Source organism: Grammomys surdaster, unplaced genomic scaffold (genome assembly GCF_004785775.1).
Source record: "Grammomys surdaster isolate TR1022 unplaced genomic scaffold, NIH_TR_1.0 187, whole genome shotgun sequence".
In the NCBI taxonomy this organism is placed as follows: domain Eukaryota; kingdom Metazoa; phylum Chordata; class Mammalia; order Rodentia; family Muridae; genus Grammomys; species Grammomys surdaster.
Window position 1 is genome coordinate 1564908 of NW_021604632.1, and position 27688 is coordinate 1592595.

A 27688-nucleotide genomic window follows, 5' to 3' on the forward strand; every position below is an offset into this window, starting at 1 on the left:
TTTTTCTGTCTCCTTTCCCACAACTAGATTCCAAACTATAAGAATAAAGCCTTTCTGATTGGTTGTTGCTGGCTCTTCCTCTTTGGCACAGGTCCAATCCCATCTCAGACCCTAACATATTTATTAAGCAGTGGGTAGAGAATGCAAAACTATCAGTTAAGGGTGTTAAAGAAAAGATTACTGAAGCTAATATTCTAGTCCACAGCTTGAGAAACTTGAGTCAAAAGTAGGTGGACTCGTCAAAGGAGGTCTTCGAGAGTATCTGTTATCTCTGCATCTCTGAGAAATGGGGTGGATTTCTAATATTTAGCTTTAAGCAAAAGCTCCCTTTTTACATCCTATTGGAGATACTGGGACATCCTTACATTATATATAACTCACTCTGTGTGTGTGTGTGTGTGTCTGTGTGTGTACGTGTGTGTGTGTCTGTGTGTGTCTGTGTGTATGTATGTGTGTGTCTGTGTGTCTGTGTGCGTATGTGTGTATGTGTGTGTCTGAGTGTCTGTATGTGTGTGTGTGCGAACATATATGCATGTAGAAACCAAAGGCTGCCACGGAATATCTTCTTCAATTGCATCCCCCCCCCCACCTTAAGTTTTAGATACACTGTCCCTGTGCAGTCCTGGATGGACTAGAACTCACTACGTAGACCAGGCTAGCCTTGAACTCGCAGAGCCTGTCTCTGCCTCCCAAGTTTTAAGATTAAAGATGTACACCACCATGCCTGACTTTATCTTAGTTTCTGAAACTGGGTCTTTCATTAAACCTTGAAGTATACGTGGCTAGACTGGCTGGCCTGCCATCAAGCCCAGGAATCCTCCTGTCTCTGCCTACCTAGTGTTGGGATTACAGTTATATGCTACTGTGTCTGGCTCTTTTACATGGGCCTGGGAATTGAACTCAGAGTCCTCATGCTTGTATAACAAGCATGTAAATGAATTAGGCATGTCCTTATCCAACAACTCTGAAGCTTTCACTTATCAAAAAAATATCCTTTCTAAAAATACTCATCAGAAAAATCTCCTTTCTAAAAATACTCCACTTAAAAAAAAAAAGAACAAAAAACAAATCCAGTCTAAATTTCTGCTTGAACAATCAGCTTTGTTCCTCTTCATCTTAATTTGTGATTTGTTAAAAAAAAAAAGTTTCCTTTTCATGGTGCTGGCTGGGTGACTAATTACCTCTAAGCTTTATAATTTAGTGTTAGACAATGAAAAGAGAAAAATAACAGCTCCTGGCCACCACTGATTCCTTCAGCAGCTCTCAGTTAGAAATGCAGAGACCGACATCACCTTGGGCAGCAGCCAAGTGAAACACACACACACACACACCATCTACAGACATGCTAGCACTTGGGCTTTCCCTGCGATTCCCTTGTAGACACACATGTCCATAATCAATAGCTTCTGATCACAGGTACAATATAATTAGATTATATAGTCAGATAACCCTGGCCTTACATCCTGTTGAGTTTCGTTGTTATTTTCTTGACCTTTGAACCTTTGAACCCACTGCTCAGTAGTGGCACTTCTATCTCTAAGACATTCTCTTCCAGGTTCCCCTCTTCCTACAGGTAACTATGGCTCAGGCTCAACTCTTTAGAAAGTCACCCTTTCTACAGAGAAATCATGGGTTCACAAGCCAGAGGGTGTGGTACGAACCCCACTGTTAACCATTCCATGAAGGCCAGGTCTGCCTGCTTATATTACTAGGTGATGGCTTTCAGTTTGCTTCCAGTGAAGTGTGCCCAAGGACCCAAATATTAGCATCAAATTTGGGCAGGATATGTTTATCTACCCTAGGACTGAAAGATTAAAAACCTCCCATGCATGGCCTATTGCTATTTTCCCATCTTCTCGGTAGAACCAAAAGATCAGAAGACTCAGGAAGATGATAGAACCAAAATATAAAGAGCCTGGGTACCAGAATCTTCTTACGGTTGAGCGTCTACTTTGAGGTTTTTATGTGAATGAATGAAAATTAAATTGGCATGTGTCAAGACAGTGTAGCGGCAGGTAGCAGAACACTAGCACAGTAATTCTGCAAGTTGTAGGACTGGCTTCTTCTTTGGAGATAATAACTGGAAGGCTGAGAGCACTTGGTGAGCTAACATGTGTGAAGCATCATGCTAAGAGCTAGCACTAAGCCTTCAATATATGTTCACCACCATCACCATCATTTTAATCTTATGTATGAATCTGCAGCACACGAGTGCAGAGCACAAGGAAGACAGAAGCAAGCATCAGATACCCAGGACCTGGAGTTACAGACCCATTGTGAGTGTCCATGAGGTGCTAGACACTGTTCTGTCACAAGAAGAGTTCCCTATCACCCTCTCTCCAGCTCCACTATTATTCACCTTTCAAATGAACGCTAATGACCTTCAAGAGAAGAACAGGGGGCCAGCCTGGCGCTCTGCATAGCCACACCCTTACCTCTTTACTTCTTGCACGTAGTCGGCATTCCTGTCAAAGAGGTGGGTCACAGAATCTTTGATGGCTTCGTGCTTGAAAGTAGAGGCTGTTCCAAAGACGGTCACATTGGGAATGGTTGAACACAGCTGAGCCACCGCTTGACCCTGGAGATGACACACGGTAATCACATCACACTTGAACACCACCATTCTGAGAGAAGTATTACCTAACATGGGTCAAGAACACGGCACAAAACATGACTTTTTACAGACACTTATAAACACAGTAAATCTTGTCTAATAGCCAGTCTAGCTGAGCAGAAAGTAGAATTTCTCAACTTTGGTATAGTTGACTTTTTTTTTATTTATTGGATTGATTTTTTTTTTTTTTTTTTCAGTTAAGGGTGTAGGATATTTATCAGCATCCTTGGCTTCTACCTTCTTGAGATAATGAACGTCTCCAGATCAACTGTGTGACAGCCAAACATGTGTTCAGACATTGTCTCCTGAAGGACAGAAACTTGCCTTGGCTGGCAACAACTTGTGTAGGGGGAAAGTCAACAGGAGCTAGAGAACCCCGGCTCTGAACTATTATTTAACCATGGTGAGCTAAATCTCAGCAGTAATGCTACCCGCTCCACAGCAATCCTGGTGAATGTCTTAGTTTGGCTTTAAGAAGCAGATTCTGAACAATGACTTGAATATAAATATTTTATTTGCAAGATAACCTTAGATACTAACAGGATTAAGACCCAAACATGGAGTCAGCAAAATGGCACATCCTGTAAGTGCATGGCTTGCAAAACCAAGAACCTGAGTTTAATCCCCAGAATTTACATTCAGAAAAGGGAGGGGGCAAAGAAAAGAAAGAAAAGCAAAATGGTGCTCATGGAGGAGCATGCTTGTAACCTTAGTGCTGGGGGAGGTAGAGACAAGAGAATTCATGCTGGACAGCCATGCTAGCCAACTGAACATGTTCTAGGCCAACAAGAGACACTTTTTCAAAAGATATACGAATGGGAAACTGAGGAACAACATGTAAGATTGTTCTCAGACCCCATGCAAAGAACACATATGTGCACATGAGCCTACACATACACATAAGTAGAAACACACCCACATACATACACACACACACACGCAAACACACACACACACACACACACACATTCTCTTTACATACAAAAAGATACAAAAGAAAACCAGATGATTTAACCCAATAGCTCAGCTCAACAGTAGATAGCACTTAAGGAGAAACAAAATCCCCCAAAGAAAGAGCTGACCATACACGTATTATGAGATTATCAAATTATCTGCCATGGACACCCAGAGCTCAGTCTCTCTGACACCTCCACGATCAAGAGCCCACCCAACCCATTTCTTTGTACTGACAGAGAACTCCTTCTATAGGAGTAACTCTTGACATGTCTGGTGTGTCCTCGTGAGTCAAGTGTGCTCCATGGCTAGACTGAAGCACACAGCAAGTCACAGGCAGCATGTTGTGTGTGGAGCAGATACAGCTGACTAACAGTGTCTCATAGGGAGGGGTTAAATGAGGTATTATACCAGACTAAGGACCTGGGACTAAATGTGATTCTGACTACCTACTCAATCTTAATCATCTCTCCCCCTTGGGGGTTTATTATATCCAGAGCTAAAGATGGCCAGTCAAATAAAAAGGTCAACATGGGCTTTAAATGGTAAATGGTTTGGGGGGGGGAAACTAATGCAGTTAAGAGGTAGGTGATTTGTGTCTCCTTCTACTAATATGGTCAACATTTAAGACATTGAACAAAATTATGTAAATCTGTGCATCTCGAAACTTTCCAGTAAAACCCAGTTTGCTGGTAATTAATGTGTGTGTGTGTGTGTGTGTGTGTGTGTGTGTGTGTGTGTGTGCAGCCATTGCTCTCCGGCATCCCATTTACCATCTGAAGGAGGGAGATTTTTCTACCACAGCCGTTGCTGCCTATCATCTTATTTTCATGTCTTCATGTTGGTGAGTAACCCGAGTTGGCAGGTCAATTTACGGAAATGTTATCTTACCACCTTTTCCAATTAAAGTCACGATGGAGAGATTCCTAGAATGTCAGAGTTGGAATATCACCCCATGTCTCCTTCCCCAGCACTGTCTGACAGATGAGAGAAAGGCCCAGGCCTCTCAGTTTTTCAGAGGCATGGCTGGGACTCAAACCAAAGACTTCCCAACTGCATTCGTTTCCATTTTCTGGTATTCTAGACTGCTAACTTATTTTGAGATTTTAAGCTAGGCAATTTTAATCTGCTGCCTGAAGTAGATATGGCATGATCCCTGGTAGCTCAACATTTCACAACATGGACATTAACCTAAGACTCTACACAGGTCACAGTTCTCTAAATATAGTTTTAGTATTTATTTAATGTTTCATTCCAGATTTCATAGGACGATGAGGGCTCTGTCTTCTAAATGAGCATAGATATCATCAGCCAGTGAATGCACTGACTCCAAGTTCACTGACCTCATGTCAGCCTTGGCTACATCTCTGACTTGATATGGCTTGAACACACCCTGACAGTGATGGAAGAGGTTACAATTAACTTTAACATCCCTGCCACCCCTTCTTCCCTGTCTTTGGGCCAATGTGACATTTATTCATTCAACTATTTTCCAAACCCCCATTGTTAGTTCAATGCTATTGACATCTGTCTCCATCTGATGGATTCCCCCAGACAACACATCAAATTCATCTGACCCCAAAACACAAGTCATGACCACCTTGAAAACGGACTGATCTTTAAATCAGTTTTGTCAGGAACGCCAAAAGACTGACGAGATACACTGGGTGTGTTTCATGATAGAAGCTTGTTTTCCTGCCCTTTGTAACTCTTTCCAAATCAAGGTGCTGATTCCTCCTTTAGGTCACAAGGGAGATTTCTGCTCCAGGCTGCCCTCCTTGGCCTGCAGATGGCTACCCACTGTCCCTGTCTCTTCGTCTTCCCTCTGTGCTGGTTTCTTCCGTACAAATTTCCCCCCTCACTTGAAGATGCCACTGCTTTGGATTAGGGACCATTTAAAGATCACACTTTAGTTTGATGGCTACTTCTATAAAAATCCTGCTATAACTTGAATTAAAAAATATGGCAAAGACATATGTGATCAAGGCTTATTTCCCAGGCTGCAGTGTGGCTGAGAAGTGGTATCACCTTGAGGGTAGAGATTTTGGGGAGTTTTCATGTCGCTGTCAGTAATGGTAGCGTTTGAAGGGGACGTGGGGACCCTGGGCTTCCATCTCTCTTGCTTCATGACTGATTATGGTATGGATAGCTTTATTCTACCATGTTCTCCCACCATGATATTCTAGTTCAAAACAGTCCTAAAATGGCAGTGTCGTAGCATTAGGGGGCTATGGTTGTTCGTGAGATCTGTTGACTGAAATCAACATACAGGCATGACTCTATATAATGTAACATTGAGTATTATGCATAAAAAATAATATGTGTATATAACACATATTACATATATAAAAGTACATAGTTAGAATTCTGTATAATTATATATTGAGAATAAATATATTTGTATAGTTAGTGCTATATACATAAAGACATTTACATATAATTAATAAATAATGTAGAACATTTAGGGGCTGAAGAGATGGGTAAGCAGGTAAGAATGTGTGTTGACTTCCTCTTTTTGTCTCCTTGGGCATTCTCATGTACATGCACAGACAGACAGACAGACACACACACACACACACACACGCACACACTCTTAAGACCAATCTTAAAAACTTAAAAAAGAATATTTAATTAGCAATAGACAATCAGGATTCTTTTAATAATATCTGTATACTGTATAAGTATGAATATGATATAACACATCATTATGTAAGTAAGAATGGTCGCAAAGCAGAACTTGAGCTGTTTGTAGCCGTTTAGCGTCCCATCAGCTCACTGAGATGATTAGAGACTCCTATACAATCTTAATGATTTTCTTAAAAGTAAATACCGCTCTGTGTTCTGTAGTTAAGCATCTCTCCTCCCAGTTATAGGAAATCTGTCCTCTGCTTTCTCTTGCTCCCCAGGTAATGCAAGATCAGCAGCTCATTCATTCTTCCGTTTCCCAGGTAGCCTAGGAATCGCAGGGACTCAATAAACATTTGTGGGGAATGGAATGACTTCTCAATAAAAAGGATTTTGCAATTTACCTGCAGACCCGTGGCATTAAATGAACAACACAATCCATGTTCCTGGCAGCAGTAATAAACAGAGTTATGCACATGCCTGTTTTAATTGACTCTCCTTCCCTCTTAGGGACAGGAGCATTCTGCTCCAAGCATCTCTGTCCTTCTCTATGGCTAACAATGCAACAGTAATAGCAGTTGTGCTTCCTTTTGTCCCTTCATGAGCCAGGCACTAAAGGCTTTGTTAAATCCTTAAACCCCTCTAAAGCAATTTTTGTTTCTTATTTAAGCCTCAAAATGGGCATTCAGAGTGTTGGGCCTAGTGAATGAGAAAGCCACATGTCCAGACTTTAAGGTCATCTACCCTGCTAGTAGTTTTTCCATCTGTCCATCTGATCATGTAATCTGATGACCCAGGACCTGACCTTTTAGCAGTTCGATCTTTTGGCAACACAGTATGATGCTACTATCTACAGATGTGTTTCACTGCATTCATAATCATCCTCAGATGCATTCAGCCTGTGGGTCACTGATTACATGCACCTAGCTTGGATTCTTGGAGATACTGCAGTTCTTGGCCTCAATCGCAAAGGTTTCACTGGTCTACTCTAGAGAGCTGGCTCTCAGGGTATAGATGTGAATAGGTTTCTAGCACTATTTCTGTCATTCCATTACCACAAGGTTACTGGAGCCTCTCATCACACCCCAAAACAGAGAACAGGAAGTCCAGGGATAATCATGAGGAAATGTTTCCGGTCCCCATGACTCTGAATAACAAACACAAAGGCAATGGAAGCCAAGATCCTGCTGTAGAAAAGCCAGGAGCAGTAAGCAAATGGTTAGAGGAGCGGTAGGATTAGCCTTTGGCGTGGTCCATACTGAGTGCTGGATAAGCAACAGCCTTTAGCTATAGTTTTGGAGATGGGAAGAAGTTCAGTGGAATTCGGAAAGTGAGTGATGAAGCCGTGATCTCATCAGAGCACTGAGATTCAGGATCAGCACCAGAGACTCAACTATACCAGGAACATAAATGGGTACCACACAGGATTCTCTATAATGCAGATGGCATCAACCTTCCCAGTCCTATTTCTCACCATGAAGTTCACTAGAACTGTGCTTTAATTCTAAGGAAAAATATCCCCTTCTTCCCAGGGGTTACCCTGTGTCTCACCACAGAATCTTCGGTTATACAGTCACTACAACTACTTGGAATCCTCTTCCCTGTCACTTAATCAGGATGATTCCGAATCTCCCTTTATAGTTCAGTGCCCCATGTCCTTAACTCATTCAATCCTGCAGATATGCCTGTAATGGCTGTCTGCTGGCTCCTTTGTGAGAGGTCCCCAAATTGCAAAGCTGAGTTACACATGGCTCCTTGCATCTTGGATTATGTATTTTAATGGAGGAAAGAGTAGAGTCAATGGACCATTAAAAGACCAGTGACATTCCTAAACCAGTTCCAAGGAAAGTCATGGGTTTACGACCCAATGGTGTACTATGCTTTTGTGCATACTCAGAGAGAATAAGAGGCATGCATAAAGGAGGGCTGTATATGCATCAAAGGAGACTAGATAGAGAAAATAAAAGAACACCCCTCCCATCATGTTATATGTTCTTAATGTGTCATGTGACTGGGGGCTATTTAATCTCTTCATGTCATGGTTTCACTATTTTAAAGTGGGAACTTAGGAGGCTGGAGAGATGGCTCAGCAATGAAGAGTACGGGCTGTGTACTCATGAGGACTGGAGGCTGGAACTTAGTACCCGAATAACAAGCCAGGTGCTCAAGACATTTCTGTAACCTCAGTTCTGTAAGGGATGGAGATGGGAATTACTGGAGATAACTGGCTTTCATCCTGTTCAAGAAAACATAGGCACAGGTTCATAGACCATGCCTCAAAGGAGTAAGTGAAGACTGATAGAGAATATCCACCTGATATCTCCTTCTGGCCTGTGCATAGGCACACCAACCCATGTATCTGCACCTACATAGACATACGTGAACATAGACACACATTAATTAACCCATCAATCAATTTTAAAATGGATACCTTTTAAGGTTGTTTCAGGTTAAGATTTTTTTTGCTCACACTAACTCTTTCGTCAACTGAACCCCAGCAAGTCTGTCTGAAGACGTTTCTTTGAGACAGTGAAAGCCAAACTAGACCTGAGGGCACAAGCCATCCATCCCAGCTACTTGAGAAGTGGGGGCAAGGAGATTGCAAGTTCAAGGCCTGCCTGGGGTACCGAATGAGTTCAAGGCCAAGCATGCTGGTGGCCTTGAGTCCAGTCCCTGAAACCATTGAAAAGCTAAGCAAAAGGAGAAAACAGGAAAGGAAGTTCCTATCGGCATCATAACCACTTCTGAGTTCACTTCAAAAATAGACTTCTGCTTAGCTCCTCTAAAGGTTGTTTTCACTTTTAAACAGCTTATGGAAACCACAGGCCATTAATGTGGTCAGAGAATGGGAAAATAAACTTAGCATAATGAACTCGTGTGTGCACCGAGAAAACGCGTAGAGGAAATGGAGAGGAAAGATTTATTCCAAAGAATCATAGGCTGGTGTTCTCCATTTTCATCAATGCACAGAGGCACAGACTTGCAAAGGTACTGTGTACTACATCATGAAGCCCCGGGCCTCTGGACATTCATACTCTCCTTAAGCCTTTCTTGTATGACAAAATAAATTCTGAAGGTTGGGGACTTCATAACTGATGTTGCCCTGTGCCTGCTCAACAATTCAGTCTGTTCTATTCTGGGAAGAACATGATATTCAAATCCCACCTTGGAGGATTGCCCTATGTGACCACTAAAAGCAGCAAGGTATATTCTATAGTCTCGCCCACTGTTCTCTAAAGATTCATCATTTTTTTTTCTTTTCCTTTGTTGTGTTGTTGCAAAGCTGTTGACCTAAACATGACACTAATTAGGCGGGTGCTGAGAATTTTAATGCCAAGAAGTCTGTTGTCAAGGTAAAGGAGAGGGGGAAAGGCAAGAATGTAGGACGATGCTTTTTTAACTGCTCAGGATGTGAGTCTGGATCTACTGTGGAATGCTATTCTTGGAAGGTATCAGCTATTATCATCTTTATCAGAGGAGCTGTGGCTAAAACAGACCTTCAGGATTGAGCCTGGTCATGTTCCTTTGTAGACAGAGGGGGCCTGGAGCATTGTTAGATGCTCATTTGATATTCTAGTCACTCCTTTCCACAACCCGTTGCCATGTAATTCTTACCTGGATGCACATGGTCTTGTTAAGTGGCAGAGAATATAGAAGTTGGAAGGCTAATTGGAGCCAGTGGGGCTCCATTTGCACTGTATCTTAGTTTGGGTCACTACTGTTATAATGAAACCCAATGACCAAGAGCAAATTGGGGGCAGGGGAAGGGATTTATTTGGATTATGCTTCCACATCCATAAATCCATCACTGAAAGAAGTCAGGACAGGAACTCAAACAGGGTGGGGACCTAAAGGCAGAAGCTGGTTCAGAGACCATGCAGGAGAACCACTTATTGGCTTGTTCCCCAGTAGCTTGCTCAGCTTGCTTTCTTACAGAACTCAGGACCATTGGTCCAGGGGTGTCACCAATCATAATGGTCTGGGACCTCTCTCATTAATCACTAATTAAGAAAATGCCCTATTTTACACAAGCACTTTCTCAATTGAGGTTCCCTCCTCTCTGATAACTTCAGCTTGTATCAAGTTGATATAAACCAGCCAGCCACAGAGTTATAGGGGAAGTCATTACCCAGCCTAAATGGAGCTTTCCAGTAGTGTTTTAGAACCATTGGCCATCCTGTGAGCAAGCCGGATAAACTCATTGACTTACCAAGGGAGGCTTGAATGTGTCAGCTGGTTCCTATTTAGGTGAGTAGATGTTTGCTTACACCTTCTAGAAGTCTACACAACAAGATTTCCTACATTTTCGTTCCCCCTCAAAGCAGTAGACACATTTTTTTTGAAGAGGCTTGGTAGATGCTGTTAGTCTTTCACCTTTTCTCTTATACTAGTTACATGAATGAGTACTAGTTATATGAATGAGTATCCATTATATGAATGAACATATCTTGGAACTAGTACCATCCACTCTCCTCTTTTGAGACCCCTTGAAATGCAGATTCCCAGGCTCTACATAGACCTTCAGTAGGAGAACTGTCCAGATGGGAAGCTGCAGTCTGAGTTTAACAAGTCTTCTTGAGGAATCAGATGCACAGAGCTCTGGATGCAGGTAATCCTAAGTTAGGTGACATCTACTCCATGGGGGCATAGGTAAGAAGTCAACCCAACAAACCTGAATGGCAGGATTCTATTCAAAATCCAAATAAAACTTGGTTCTTGTTGTATTCTTTCTAAGTTCCCAGGGGATTCTGACGTGCAGCAGTGCTGGCATCCACTGCTTCATGATGGTTTCCAGCCTCTAATATGTTCCATCATGGCCCTGTCACGCTCCATTTCCTCTTTGCCTAAGTGAGGTTGACATCACAGCCACCCACAGGCCTAGTGTGTGGGATCCTGTCAGTCAAGACAAGACTGATGTAGGCTTCTGTGACACAGACACAGAAAGAGGAAATAAGTCCTTAGCACCAAGAGCAGGGCCTGGGGCTCTCAACACTTTGGAGGTGCCTGACCTCTGAGCTACCTGGGTTGGAGCCACAGAAGCTGTACACTGAGTTTCCCAAGAGCTCTGACTCATCAGCCAATTGCAAGTGTAAGAGTCCTGTAGTTATTTTCTCTGAATTGAAATACTCCCTCCTGAAAATGGGTCTTGCAAGCCTCAGGAAGGGGAATGGAATAAGTATACATTTTTCTTCAGCCAGAGTGCTTTGCGCTCCTCCCAGAAGTGCTAGGTTAAAGGGTAAGGTGGGGAACCTCGCAGCCTGCTGTGTGCTATTCAGGCTTCTATGCACTCTGTAACGTCAATTCTGTCCATCTTCAGCATGAGTTCCATTGTGCACATACCAACTACCCATCCTCACGGACATGAAAGAACTGGAGCACAGAGAAGTCAAGGAATAGTCTACACCAAGAGCTAAAGCCACAGGCAAGGTCCAAACCATCGTTGTCTTCTTTGTCTGCCCAGGCTGCTATGGAATAGCAGTAGATATGTGGGCTACAGTAGGGTACAAGGGGGAGGAGAGAGAGGGGGAGAGGGAGAAGGAGAGGGAGAGAAGAGAAAGAGAGAGAGGAGGGAGAGGGAGGGGTGGGGAGAAGGAGAGAAGGAGAAGGAGAGAAAGTAGAAGAGGGAGAGAGGGAAGGGGAGAGAGATAAGAGAGAGGAGAGAAGGGGAGAGGTGGAAAAGGGGAGGGGGAAGAGAGAAGAGAAAGAGAGAGGGAGAGAAAAAGGGGGACAGGGGAACAGAGAGGGAGAGATGGGGGATAGGAGGAGAGAGAGGGGTGATAGGAAGAGAGAGAGAGAGAAGGGGAGAGGGGAGGAGAGAGAGGAGGACAGGGGGAGGGATAGGGAGAGAAGAAGGAGAGAGAAAAAAGGGGAGAGAGAGAGAGAGAGAGAGAGAGAGAGAGAGAGAGAGAGAGAGAGAGAGAGAGAGAGAGAGACTCTGACTCTTTTAACGGGGCTAGCATTGTGACAGACGCTTGCTGCCATCTCATGCTTCCAAACCTATCCTTGGTCCCCACCATGAACACCGGCTCAGAGAAGATAATTGCACAGCCTCAAAGTAGTTCTGCCAGGACTGGACCCAGGTTTAGGAGTGTAACGGGAAGTGATGGGATTTACCCTATGCCCCTGTAGTGCCAAGGGCAAGCGCTCTTGGTTCTTGGCTATTGACCTTCAATGAAACCAAAAAGAGACAATGCTGACATAGGCGGCTTGGCAAGGTGAAGCTCCTACTGTTTGGAGAGAAAAGGTCCAGGGGGAGGAGACAAGAGAGGTTAAAGGGAGGGAACCTATGATCAAACTGCCATACATACCTGTATGGTTATATCAACACAAAATCCATTGGTTTCTACAATGGAGACGTATTTATAATTATAACAGGGACTAATTGTGGCTCAGTTGCAAGAGTACATTCCTAGCAGGCACGAAAGCCTAAGTACAATCCCCAGCACTGTTTGAAACTAGAATTGGGGCATAGGCCTTTAATTCTATCACTCAAAAGTTCGAGGCAGCAAGATCAGAAGTTCAAGACTATTCTTGGCTCGCTAGCTAGCTTTAGGCCAGTCAGGGCTACATAAGACTCTGTATCAAAAAAATATGATAAGGGCTGGATGTGTTGATGCAAGCCTTTAATTGCAACACTTGGAAGTCAGAGGCAGGCAGGTCTCTGTAAGTTTACAGGCCAGCCTGGTCTACATAGCAAATTCCAGGTCAGACGGGGCTACATAGTGAGATTCTTTCTCAAAAAAATATATTATGATAAATTTTGAAAAGGATGGAATGGAGAGGGAGTCCTAGACCACTACTCTTAGCTGGGGAGCTTTTGACAGTTGATAGTTTCTTGGGGTGTGAGAGTCAGGATGTTTTCTAATTTTAAGTGGGGTACCTGGTAGGTTGACCACAGTCCAGTGGAAAACTCCACATCTGAGAGTCTATGGGCAACACAATCAGACTCAGTGAGCTAAATTCAAAATTAAAAAAAAAAAGAGGAAACAACTTTGGGAGTGGGGAGGGTTGGAGGGTGGATCTGTAAGGCGTCATGGGAGGATCAGGAGCTGATTATGGTCAAAATGCATTGTATGCATCCATGTGTGAAAGTCTCAGAATTGGTGAAAATGTTTTCTTCTTTTAAGATGAAGCTTTTGACTCCAATTCCTGGGTCCTTTCTGGACTCGCAGTCCCTGGCTGATTCGTGGGCTCTCACTGCCTGGCTGAATTTAGGTACATGGAGCTCAGAGTTCCTTTTTAGATCAGAGATGATAATAGCTACCTCATAGGGTCTAATGTGGTTCAAAGCAAGTAACTTCTCTTACGCTATGATTTACACAGGGTCAAACAGGAGTAGGTGTCTCACAAAGTGTTGTCATTAGTCACTTTTTCGTGTCTGAGACAAAAATTCCTGACAAAGCAGCTTGAAAAAGGGTAGATTTATTTTAGACCTCACTCTCAGAGTCTACAGTCTTACATGGTGACAGAGACGTGCCAGCTGGAACACCCCTGTTTGTAGTGGCAGGGGGCATGGAGCAGCATGTTTCTCAGGATGCTAGATCAGCACATACAAACAGGACTGAATGTATGACCATGAACTAATAGTCCCAAGTGTGCCCCCAGCAACCGACCTCCATCAGCTATGTGCTCCATTCCAAATGTTTCAGAGCCTCCTAGAACAGGGTCACTAGCTGGGGACCAAGGGTTCAATGGATAAGCTGGTTGGGTACTTTTCACATTCAAACAACAGCTACTGGCTTTTGACTTTTCCCCCATTGCCTTCCCAAAGCACTGCTTCTGGGATGCTTCCCCAAATTCCCTGGAAGAGTCAGTATCTCGTGCTCGGTCAGCATGCTCACTTACAGTCTTACTCGTGCTCACCACACTAGAATCTTCTTTTTCCTCTGCCAAACCCCCTTCACTCATTGGTCTTCCACCTTCCTATTATTTTTTACTTTTTCTTCCTTTTGAGACAGGATCTTATACCATCATCCAGGCTGACCTGGAACTCACAGCAATCCTCTTGCCTTATAGCCTCCTGAGTGCTGAGATTACATATGTCACACACACACACACACACACATACACACACACACACACACTCACACACACACACACCACTGAACCTCAATGTTCTCATCTGTACATTTGAGAAAGTGCTGGCTACCCCAGAGAGGGGGAAACAGGTTAACTGCTGCAGGGGAGTTTGCTCAGCCCGGTGAGTACTTAGACCAGGAGCTCAGTGAATTCCAGGCTCTTTCTTCTTCTTGTCCAAAGCACAATTTCCTTCTTTGTAACAAATCTTGGGTCCAGTTATTCCAGGTTAAATGGCTTTTTCTAAGGCACTCTGGGACCTACAATTGTCAATTGCAGCACAATTAGCTGGGTTGGAAGAGTTCCATTTATAACTGTTGCGTCTGAAATAATATCCTACTTGAATTTTATGTGAATTGGAAAGATAACCCTGTAGCTACAGAGGTGTGAGTCTGGGTAGCCGAAGTGAGGATATTCTTTGTTTGTCTTCATGAAGTAGGTGTCCTTGTGCCTGCCCTTATAGGCATCACACCAAGTCTTGCATCTCTGGTAAGCAATACTTTCTAGGTTGTGGAGTTTATGCACAGACACAGGGAGATCCATAGCTCACAGGTTGCCTCTTTGCCTCTAGTTGGACTCTAGTAACCATGTAGCTAGAATCCTGGCCAAGGAGCGGCCAGCCCACCAGATGGCAAAGTCCCCTTGCAGGACTCTAAATCACGGAGAGTCAGAGCCCTTCCAGACTGGCTGCCTTCCATCTGGTGCACCTGGACAGATTTCTGGGATGGCTGCATTTGCATAGCGGGGATGCCAGGTCCCTGTTTGCAGCCAAATGACAATTTGTACCCAGTTTGTAGCTGTGGGTTTTTCTTTTTTAATAAATGCACCTCTTTCAACCTAAACCAAATTGAATTACAGTCCAGCAAGGTGACCAAGTACACCATATAATTTATGGTTGAAATGAGAAAGTGGGAGATGCTATTGTTAATTTTCCTTGCTCAATAGACATTAACTACACGTGTCCTGGTAAACTGGGTCATACTGTCAGGCTTATACTGAGTCAAGAGAAAGAACTAAGAAGGGTAGACAACCAGGAAGAGTCTCAGTAAGACTTGGAGTCTGATCTTTGGATCTGTTGCTGTCGTGGATAGCCCCAGCCTTGTATTTTCATGCTAGTTCCACTTTCCTGGGAGGGGCTGCAGAGGAAGAGTGAGTCTGTACACAGGTGACTTCTTGTGAACCTTCTGACCAATTAAATTTGTAAAATAAAGGCTAGAGCCAGTGATCGGGCAGTAGAAGGGGAGGTGGAGAAAAAGGCTTAGGGGAGGAGAGAGGAAGAGGAAGTCTACGGAAGAGGAAGCAAAAGGAGGAGGAAGTCGACGGAGGAGCAGGAGGTGGAAGGACAATGGAGGAGAAGCACGTGGCCCGGAAAAACCGCAAGTTATAAGGGATCTCATAGCTGGGGAGTCGAGTAGTGTAATGATAAATCTGCCCAATCTAGGCGTGCAGTTTATATTCATAATTATTGAGTTGTGTTTTCTTTGACTGGCCTTATTTGGGTTGGAGATTTACCGCAACATGTTGCATATTACTTGATGGACTTGTATTGGTTACTCTGAACGGATGGCTATATCCGTACAGTTGAGGTAATTGTCTGTAACACCCCTCCCCCCCTCAGGCCACCATGTGAACAAACTAGACACAGAGGTATTGAACCTGTGAGGAGACACATGCTTATCTCTCTTACGTTGAGGGGCAGTCTACACAGAATCTCCTCCCTAAGCACAGGCATTTGTGAACCAACTTGCCAAGGTGCCTGGCAGAGATCAAGTGCTCTTCCTTAGGATGCATTTTTTACAACTCAGCAACCTGCCTTCTGCCCTGCTTTAAATGTCTGCACTTGCTGAAGGCATCTCATTAACCAGAGTGGCTGACTCCAGCTGGAGCCCAACACTGCTTTCAAACACCTTCTGATATGATGTAGCATTTCATCTGAAAGCTCCTGCCCTGCCCATGAACTTTTCCAACTCGGACTGGTGCTCTGATCCTGCCGGCCTTCACAGATCAGTCAACTGGGACTCTTTACTGTGACTTCAAATCCTGAGGCTGAGGTTCCGAATGGGGCAGGTCGGGGCCTGTCACTGCTGGAGGTGACATCTGAGGCTCCCAGATCAGACTAGTTCACTGGTTAGTCCTGTAGGAAACTGATGCACAGTGGATCAGAATCCAGATAAGGCTCCCCACTGAGGGGCTTAGACTTAGTCACTACATCCTACTGTGCCTTCATCTTCAGACTGGCTCTTATGCAGGGCAGCAAGTGTTTCCGAAGCTCTTTGTCCTGCTGCTTCAGTTTAAGGAGACACTTTCAAAGTTAACTGAAATTCTTTGTGAATATATCACGAGCAAAATTATCTCATTCTTAGAATTGTTTACTAAGCTATCTCCCTTACTTAAGCAATGGCTTCCTTGAGATGTCCTTAGTCACCTCTTTCTCAAGAGCAATGACTCTCAACCTTCCTAATGCTATGACCCTTTAATACAGTTCCTCATGTTGTGGTGACCCCTGACTGTAAGATTATTTCTATTGCTACTTCATATGTAATTTTATGACTGCTATGAATACTAATGTAAATATCTGTGTTTTCCGATGGTCTTGAGTGACTGATCTAGAGCCCTAGCGTAGTACTAGCACAGAGAAGATATTCACAAAACTTGAAACAGATGAACCATGAGTCTTTCATTTTTTTCCCTTCTTTGCCATCTCTGTAAGGCAACATTGTTCCTGTCTCTGTCTCCTCAGCATCCCACAATGCTTTATCCAGTACATGTATTCTTCAGTAAATATTTATCAGCCATATAATGGACATACATTGGCTATCAACTTTCTGCTGCAGGATTTTCTAGGTCCTAGGAACACTAAATAGCTTGTTCTGGGGACAGAGCATCTCTGAAAATTACTCCATCATATTTAATAGCCATGGTGGCAAATCACACCAGCAACCAGAGCACATGTGTGTGGTTGTGGTGCCCTCCTCAAGGTAGCTCTAGGTGGGAAGGAGTGTGCCTTCCACAAGTCTCCACACATCAACCAATATCGACATGAAAAATTCATCCCCTCCTATCTTTTCAAGATTTTTAGATCAGGCACTTGGGCTTGTTTCCCATACTCAAGAAGTCCAAGAAGCACAGGCTGGAAGACATGGAACTTGAAAATGCTCTTGGGTCATTCAGTCTGACCTTTGACCTACTGAGGAAGCACTTTCCAACTCAGCATCCTCCTGTAACGGATCCAGGATGGGAACAAAGCCAACAAGATGGGAGCTGATGGCATCCCACAGTAGTGGGTTCTTTGTTGAGATGACCTTACTATCTCAGAGGGTCTTATTTGTGGTGTTCGATAGACGGCCTCACCATAAATTGTGCTGCCAGGAAGCATGGCCCACAAAGCCACAAGCTAGTTCATGCTGTATCCTCTCCATTACTGAGACAGTTCCAACATCGATCCTGTATCCTGGCCTTCTGTTTCCTAGCCAGAGCTTATTTACCTTCACCTCTTCCCATGGACTCAAGTCCAGGAAATAACTTCCTGAAAGGTGATAATTCTCTTAAATGAGGCACAATGGAGTGTCAGAAGTTGTAGATATTTTTGTGTTCATAGCTGTCTTATGTAGGTAACAGAATTTGTGGTAGCACAGATGGATCAGAAAGATCAGAGTAACTCTAAAGACATAGAGGAGAACATGTCATTTGCGTAGCATGGCTTCATGTCTCTATAATTACACCAAAAGTTATATGACTGCATTGTAGGTGGCATCACCAACTTAGAACTGCTACTTCCTGGCCAGACTAGGCCTTTTTCAGAGATACCCGAGAGACATAGTCTAGAAGACAGATCTTCCTCATGCAACCAACAGCTTCCACTAGCTCTCCTTTTATTTGCAGCATACTGCATCACAGGCAACCTTGCATTTTCAAACCAAATCATGGCTACTCTCTGATGGGCAGGCAGAACAATGTACCTGGTTGCATAAAATCAAAAGGGAATATGGGTTTAAGGGCTGGGGGTGTAGTTTAGTGGTTGAGAGCTTGCCTAACAGTTGCAAGCCCAGGGTTTGATCTTTAACACCTCCAAAAAAACACACAAATATACTACTGACTTAGGACGGGGGTGGGGTGGAACACAACACAATGACCACTATCAGAAGCACCAAGGGGACGCTTACGGAAGGGGGATGTGTTTGTCACTGGTTCCCTGTATTCTCCCACATACTCATTGCTATACACATAGATCATAACCTACAAAAGAACTAAATGTGAACTACTCTAGTCTCCGTTTCTGATATGACCTTCATTCCTAGAAAGTAATTGGCATCACAGGAAGCCATGGATTGTCCAGCAGAGTAGAAGCTCTGAGCATATGAGTTATTTCTCCTCCTATGTGCAAACAATGAAGAATGAAAGGTGCCATAGCACCATGGTGACAATCTACACTGGCCTCAATTAAGCTCTTTGCAGAAAAAAAAGCATTGTTACAAAAGCAACACACATTTGTGGCCATTATAAAGAGCTACATCCCAACACTCCAGAAGGCTATAAAAACCTGTCAACTATAATGGCATTTGTCAGAGATCAGCACTCTGCCCCTTTGGCTTATTTCATTCTTGTTTTCTGATAACGTGTTCGCTTACCCACAGAATTGGAACTATGATGAATACTACTATGAACTTTGATGTATTTTTTTTTAATTGCTAAGCTTACATTGTATTTTGATGGATCATGAAAAAAAATCTTAACACCATCATTTTTTGAATAGGATGATTCTATTGAATGGCTAAACGATAATTCTTTTGAGTAAATCCACGTCTTACTTGGAATTTTAATGTGTATTATTCTAAACCATATTTAACTGACTACCTTTGTGAGGAGACCTCTGTTACTTGCAAAAGACAGAGCCTATTTTATCTACAACATATAATTTGTATCCAGTATATTACTTGACAGGCTGTTAGTGTCTGATGTTTGAATGAAGAATGGTTATCTGTGGGCTTTTTTCTTCCGTGTGTGTGTGTGTGTGTGTGTGTGTGTCTGTCTGTCTGTCTGTCCATCTGTCCATGGGTCCTTGTATATGGAGGCTTGAGGTTGATGTTTGAAATCCCTATAGTAGTTGCTCTTCTACTATATTCACTGAGGTAGCACTTCTCAGTCAAATCCAGAACTTGCTGACATGGATAGTCTTACTAGGCAGCTGTTCCGGGGATCTCCTGTCTTTATCTTCCAAGGATGGACTTACATATTGGCTAAAATGCCAACTCAGCATTTAATGTGTATCCTAAGCATCTGTACTCCAGTTTCCAAGTTTCCACAGCAGGAATGTAACCATTGAGCCATCTTCCCAGCCTCTCGATTCTAGTTTCTTTAGGAGAGATTGTCCCTTGTTGAAGTTTTCTATTATTTCACCTAATTTTAGTTAATATCTTTTTCCCATAGTGTCTGGGATAGACCCAGGGCCTTGTGTGTGCTCAGTAAACTCATCAAACTACATTCCAGCACTATGCCCTATATTTTTCTTCAGCAGCCTGACCAGCAGGACACTGTGTTCAAAAGATTCAGTGAAGTTCTACAGAGAGGATTTGGGGCATTAAAACAAAAATTTCCATCTCTTTAGTCTACAGAGGAATAAAGCAGGGCCCCACCAGGAGGTATTTTTGCTTTGAAGAATACATTTCAGTAGTGGGAAATCAAATACAGTTACTGGCTTAATGGTTTACAAGCTGTTTTAAATAATGAAACTGTCCACATATGGCCTGTGTTTTGATGATAACATATTCATTTATTAATTCCACATACTTCATGTATCCGCTGTCTTGTAATTAAAATGCTCATTATCAGCACACAGATGTTGTCCAATTAGAATAGGTGAAGTTCATCAGTTTAATGTAATCTAACCCTTGCTACCCATTCCCTTCCTTATGGACACAGTGGTACTCATTGGAATCAGAGATGTCACGTAGCCCAGGGAGATTGATGGGAAATTGTACAATACTCTTGCCTAGCACACAAGGGCAGCCAATGCATAGCTGCTGGTGGGTGGATGGGTTAGTAGATAAGGCTGTGTGGATTATCTGGGTGGGAAGGTGAGTGGGTGGGTGGGTGGATGGATGGGTAGATAGGTTAACATGGATATATGAATGGCTATATAGCTGAGTGGATGGATGGCTAGATCAATGACTGGGTATATAGATAGGTAGATAAATAAGTGGATGGGTGAATAGGTGGAATCTGGTGAAGGCAACATTAGAAAGGCAAGGTAGAGTGTGCAGATGAAGAGAGGAATGGAAGGCTTCTGGGAGGAGGTGACCTTTAAATGAGATATAGAATTTTCCAAGTGGAAGGTCAAGTGTGGATGATATGTGTTAGCACTTGCAAGGCAAAGGGCAAGGCCATGTCTCAAAAATAATAAGTAGAAATTTTAAAAAGAACAGAAATGGCCACAGTATGTCTGGAATGAGATAAGAGAGGAAAGTCTACAGAGCTGGAATGTTCCCAGCAAGAAAGGCAGGGTTGGGGATGGGAAGTTGATAAAAAGCATTAAAGAGAGGAATAAATGTTTTGACCTTTGGCTGATCATGAAAGATGGATTCAAAACCTTGGGTCCACCTCCAAGTGCATTGTAAGATAAAGATATAGGTGCATATAGTTCTCTCAAATTAATCTCAGGAGTAAGGATTCAGTTGAGGAAGCTGGAAAAGCCCAGAAAATGGCAAACAACACAACTCCACTCTAGTGGGGATCCTTTGAGAGGTCATATAAATACAAAGTCAGGTTCATGATTCTCCCATCGAGAGAAACTGATTCCCCAGTTCTCATGTGGCTTTTGCTGAGGGGTGGTCCTGGGCACACCTACTTCAGAGCCCTTCCAGTGCAGCCTGAGAACATACCAAGTTGCACAGCAATAATCAGCCTTGGGCAGTAAGCTGCAGGATTTGCTGGTAGAAGATGGGACTGTCTGTGCTGACCTCTGGATGGGGATCTGGGTATGTCTGCTGCCAGGCTCAGTGATATCTCTGTGTCTACAGCTCTGAAAGCAAATTGACTGTTCCAGTGACTTCAAACCGTGGGCAATGTCTGCCCCAGTGTTTGCTGTATCCTAAGGCCAGTGAGGTGCCTTTCCCCTGTTTTTCACATAGTCATATCTGTTATATGTTATGTTATGCTATGCTATGCTATGCTATGCTATGCTATGCTATGCTATGCTATGCTATGCTATGCTATGCTATGCTATGCTAAGCTATGCTATGCTATGCTATGCTATGCTATGCTATGCTATGCTATGCTATGCTATGCTATGCTATGCTATGCTATGATTCTGAAATGACTTCTAAAGGTTCATTGTTTGAATCTTTGGTTCCAAGTTGGTGGTGCTATGTTGAGGCATTTTAGAAATGTTTAGAGGTAGGGACTTGCTGGAGGAACTAGGTTACTGGTAGATGGGTCCTTGGTGGTAAATTTTCAGTACCACTTCTGGTCTTGTCCTCTGTTTCTTGGTCTGCTTTGATTTGAACAACTGTTTTTTATCATGTACTCTCCATGATGCTCTGTGAAAGCACATGGTGTCAAGCAACTACATATAGAACTCTCCAAAAACCATCAATCAAAAATAAACAACTCTTCTCTTAAATTGTTTCTTAGGAGACATTGCCAGAAATTATAGTTCATTAAATTAATCAATTAAATAGGTCTTCTCCTGAGGTGATAGAGATAGAGCCAAGGACTTTGTGCATGCCAGGCAAACTCTCTACCCCTGAGCTATATCCCCAGTGCTATGTCTTTTATTTTTGTATGGCAGCCAGACCGGTAGGAATTTGAGTTTAAAGGCTCTATAAAGTTCAGAAGAGATCTAAGATGTGTATATGTGTGTATACACATATGTATGTGTATATACACATATATTCATTACTCATATATATTATATAAATACATAGAAGAAATATATATATCTATATCTATCTATATATATCTATCTATATACATCTATATATATCTCTATCTATCTATCTATCTATCTATCTATCTATCTATCTATCTATCTATCTATCTATATATCTGCCATTTGGCTACATGCCTGTCCCTGAAGACAGAGCTTGATTTATCTTCCAGATACCTAACATGCTGCCCAGCACAGAGTAAATAGTAAAGATCTACTGGGTAAGTCAACAACTCACTCTATGAACTTTTTGTCAGAGGAAAGCAGAAGCAGACTTGTTCTTCCATTATTCCCTTTCCCTCCAGGACATCCAGGTCCTGGGCTAACAACAAGGGAAGAGCCCTGAGTAACACAGAGGAAGGTCCTCCTCTACTTGGTTGGCCATCTGGACAGTCCAAATCTTAGCACTGAATGTGCAGCCTCTCTCTTACCATGGGGATAGAACAGGGCTCTCTCAGTCACTGCTCTTGAGGCTTAAAATATTTGCCTTGCTTAATGCATTCCTGACTGGACCTGTCTCCTAATCACTTCAAATCCAGGCTTATTGCCTTGCGAGTGTAGATAATCCCCCGAAAGGTCTAGAACTTTCTGTGGGAAAACTCACAGCTCCATGGGAGATAAAGATTACCAGATGAAGTTGTATTTGCTCAATTTAGTAGAAGATAGATTGGCCATCTATTGGGGGCTCTAGAGAGGAGGGAAGTACCATGCCTACCCTCAAAGCAGGGGTAGCTTGGTGCATACCTTCCATCTTGGATAGACTGATACACTTCTCTCCTGCTCTGTCACTCTTAAATGTCTTCTTGGAGGCCAACGCAACCCCATACACTATCAGAAAAGACAGCTTGAATCCATGCTCCAAAAATAGGTGAGTGGTCAGAGGCCATGAGCAGATGGCTCAACCAGGACCTTCTGTCTCCTTCCTTCTTTTCTGACCTACATTTCTGTTTTAAAAGGCTGGCTCTCAAGCTCTCCCAGTTATACAAGAAACTCTGTTTTTCTCTCCTGGTCTAAACATCTGTCCCAACTCCCAAGATCAGGGTATCTAAAAGGCAGGGTGACTGCTTGGTGGAGTACAGTTGTCTAAGTCACTAAGTGTCACTCACATCTATAGTATTCGCCTCAGAGCACGTATTCAGTTTTGTCTAGAAGAAGAAAATACTAGAGATCAATCACAGTTATAAAACTATGCCATTTAGTAATGAATATATTTACTCATGTTGTAACAGAGGAAAGTGGTTAGGGATCTATACTTAGCATATGAAGGTTCAATTTCTAGCTCTACTATTTGCTGATTTACAGCCTTTCTTCAGTTCTCTAAATATCAGCTTACTCATTTGTAAAATGAGAAAACTCAGGTAATACATACTAAATAGGCAGTGAAGGGCCCGGTGCATAATATTCTCTTAGCTATTTTTGACTGTAGTACTGAAAGGATTCTCGTTAGACTTCTCAGCATGGATTTAAAGAGGCAGATATTATATGTGCATGCTTGTTTTACTTGCTTCCCTCTGTCAGGTTAAATTGGGTTTACAATAACTCCAACTTCAAACCTTACACTATGTGAATGTAAAACTTAACTGTCCAATCAAATGGCCCTGCATGCAGCAGTAATAAGTTTCTCAGAAGCATGGAGAGATATGCATACAGAACTCCAGCATCAGCAGGGTTTCCCATTTGTATTCCAACCTTGTTGGCTCATTTCACATAGCAGATCTTCATATCCACTGCTGGCAGTCTTCGGGCAGTAGAGAAGTAAATTCCTACCTCTTGCTCTCTCTTGTGAATGCTGGAGCTTGCCAGTTGTACGGGGATGCCCCCTCTATCAGAAAGTTGACAGAGTTTTATCAAGCTGTTGATTTAATACATTGGAAGAGACCAAAATGGCTTAGATTTCATCAACTTCTTTGTCCACCCATTTAGTCAATCGATTAGCATTTCTTTATTTATTTGTGGACTGTCTGAATATTCTAAACCAGAACTCTTAATTAGGGACATGACGTAAAATCTAAATGAGGTCTGTGATTAATATCAACATGCCAGGTAGTTTGTATGGCGCGCACATTTGGTGCCTGATAGAGTAGCATCATAAGTTTTGTAGTCCATTTTCCTGGAAAAGGGCTGTGAGGGGAGAGTTGAAGAATATGTGTGAAGGGGTGAGCACAAAGCAGAACTGGGCAGAGGGAGAAGCTAAGCTGTGGTAAGCTTGAGAGACGCTCTAGCCAGCTACCAGAGGAGCTCTGAAACTGTGCTAGCTATCCCTTCTGGGTTGTTTCTCCTGAGGTAAGAGGACTGGTGATTCAATGTAAGTTGTCTTTGGTAACAAAGAGCAGAAAATATTTCAAAATATAGCTCAATTTCTTTCAGGGAAAGCTGCAGTCAGCAGCAGCCAACTCTCCTGACAGCTATAGGCCATGACTACCTTGATCCTGAAGAATGTTCTGGGTTTTACATCATAGCACTTACTGCAGTTTTATTAGGCAATTTATGTTTATGTACAGTGTGCTAGGCATTCTTCAAATGTTTTGCACCAAATGGGTCATTAGAATTTCACAATATTTTGAGTGAAAAAATAGTGGCTATATTATACACGGAAAAGGAGTAGATATCTAAATAAGCGATAAAAACCTGTATTCTAGTTCAAAAAGTCTCTAGGGATTGAATGTTTAATGCTGATTGTTAATTAGCTTTCTAATTCTAAGAATTTAGAGAATGTGGTCATAGTAGAGGTAAAAGGGGTGTTGGTAAAGAGATCAATAGATAAAGCAATTTTCACACGATGCTAAAGATAGCTTCCCAAACAACACACAGACCACTAATGAAGACAACCAGGACTATAGAAATTATCTGGTCTACCTTATTTTTCATTAAGTACTAAATCTACCTCATGGACAAAGTATCTTCTCTGTCATACCTTACAGAAACATCTTGACTGTCTCATCTTATAGAAGAAGCATCTAACTTAACACACAGAAGCAACATTTGGTCTCGCTCACCTTACAGGAGCAGTATCTGGTCTACCTCATCACACAGAAAGAGCATCTGGTCTACCTCAGTTTACAGGCACAGCATCTGTTCTACTTCACCTTATAGAAAAACATCTGGTCTGCCACGCCTTACAGAAGACATGCTGGATAGAACTCATGTTATAGAAGAAATCTGTTGTCCATGGATAAAAAAGGACTTGTCAAGAGTAACATGATGATGACAACAACAGGATATAGCCCAAATTTGTGAACACAGTTCTAGCAACAATTTTGGCATTTTGGTTTCTCTCTCTCTCTCTCTCTTTTATTTTTTTAAAAGTAAGTGTTAGAAGAATATGTTTTTATTTTTAGTACCAGGTGTAGGACATGAGACTGTTTCAGGTTGTCCACAGTAGCTGAGTATAATTTGCCTTATGCTCTAGCAGGGGCATGATTTTGCCATCTGCAGATAGTTTCTGTGATTGTATGACATTTGAAATTCTGGAAACTTTTCAGAGGGTATATAAATGCTAGGGCCCTGAGAGGCAGGGTGGGTTGTTGGTTGTGGGTTGTTTGCTGTTGGTTATGGTTTGTTGTGTCATCATATGCAAAGAAACAAGAAGAAGAAATTAGATATCCTGAGGTGAAGATCGAACTTGCCTTAAAGAACTCAACACCCCTAATCAGAAGGAAGTAGTCTAATGATATCATTACCCCTTTTCCCCTTTATTCTTTTGTTTCTCCTATCTAGTGTTAGGGAGTTGAAAAAGTGGAAGAAGGAAGAGCCCATAAAGTAGAAAAGCCAGGATACACAGTCTTTTCTCTCATTGCTCTGGGAGATCTTGGAAAGGGTACTCTGGCGTGTATCCCATTTCAAAACCACTTGGTTCTCACACTGGCCAAATCCAACATATCCGTACCCATCTCCCCTCCAACCATCTCTCATACAAACTCTTATAAAAATGTCAAAAAGCATATCTATTGAAAATCTTCTGAGGATTCCATATAGGTTTAGAGTAAGATTACCACTCTTAACCTGGCTTCTATGAACTCAAATGCCAGCCCATTTTTATTGTTACTCTCTATTCTCCTCTTCCTCTCTGTCTTATTAAGTTCCGAGAGCATGTCCAGGTCGTGTATTTCTGGCCTTTCTTGCAATACTCTTTTTGTCCTTTTTATTCCTTTCTTCCCCTATATCCTCCCCATCCTGGATACCAGTTCTAAGTTTAGTTCATAGACAGTCATGTATGATGTCCTAGTGTATGAGTTTATGGATTATGTTCCTCAGTCTCAGCATTCATTACTCCTCCTCCCAGTTCTTATCACTGAAACAAGTGCTGAAAACAAAACAAAACAGAACAGAACAGAACAGAACAGAACAGAACAGAACAGAACAGAACAGAACAGAACAAAACAAAACACCTGTGTCATGCATTTTAGTTCTCAGAAGGATTTTTTGATATACAATATCCAAAGGCCAACACAGTTATTTCTAATGCTCATACCTCACAGACGAAGGAAAGGAGGAGAGATGAAAAGGAGGAAGGCATGAGAGCAAAATAGAGTGAGACAAGGGAGAGAGGAGGCAAAAAAGAAAAAAAATGAAGAAAGGAACAAAATGGAGAAGAAAAGAAAAGCAGAAATACACAGAGAGGAAAAGGTATGATGCAGAAATAGAAATGAGAAGAAAGAGAAAGAAACAGAAAAAGAGTGTATGTGTGTGTGTGTGTGTGGGGGACCAGAAGTCATGAGGATGGGAAGAAACAGGATGAAATGTTTTGGGGACAGTTATGGAGTTATATCTGAGTGTAGTGAAGGGATGACTCTGGGTTGTGAGGGAAAGGGGGGGCCTCTACTTTCATTGTCCTGTTCTGGTGTATAACTTAGTGGGGGTGGGGCACAACTATATCTTGAACAAGGAGGATATGTTGGGAAAGGGCAATTTGAATTTACCCTGGAGAGAGCTGAGAAGAAAGTGGCCAGGATAATCAGAGGTCACCCTAGGAAACATGGTATCTAGGCCTGGGGACAAGAGCCTAAGAGTGTCTGTCAGCTGGAACTTAGTCTATGCACTTCAGATATGAAAAAGGATGTAAATTCTACATACCTCATTTATTCCTATCTGAGCCAATTCTTTCTCTTAATAAGGCAATACTGCTCTGAAAAGCAAGACTGACCTTTTAGGTATATCACTGAGGGAAGCTGATGGGTCCCCAGTGTCATCTAAACCCAGAGAAGACTAGTCCATTTGGTTGAAGATCTTGGCAAGTGCTCAAGGACCTAGAACTCTGAAGCTAACTTTTCCTTAAAGTTTAATGATCTCTTCTGTGTTCAAGGAAACTGAATGTTTGGAAACGCACAAGTGAGATGATTTGAGTCATCCAAGCCACTCCAGTGCCCTAAACAGACAGTTTCAGGAAAGATAAATGAGAGATAGCATGATTAGCCTTCTCTGCCCTTGTCCCAGGTGTCAGAAGCTAGCAACCCTCAGACTGTGCTGCTCATTACTCATCTGCTTCTGGCTGTGAA

The 27688-nt window shown here is 42.5% G+C and overlaps 1 protein-coding gene across 1 annotated transcript in view; it reads right to left on the reverse strand.

Moving 5' to 3' along the window:
- The window catches only part of Vat1l (vesicle amine transport 1 like), a 163530-nt gene that overhangs the window by 89472 nt on the left and 46370 nt on the right, over nucleotides 1-27688 (reverse strand). The window contains exon 4 of the mRNA XM_028768486.1: nucleotides 2436-2578. Coding sequence (XP_028624319.1) covers nucleotides 2436-2578 — 143 coding nt within the window. The remainder of the gene's footprint in view (nucleotides 1-2435; nucleotides 2579-27688) is intronic.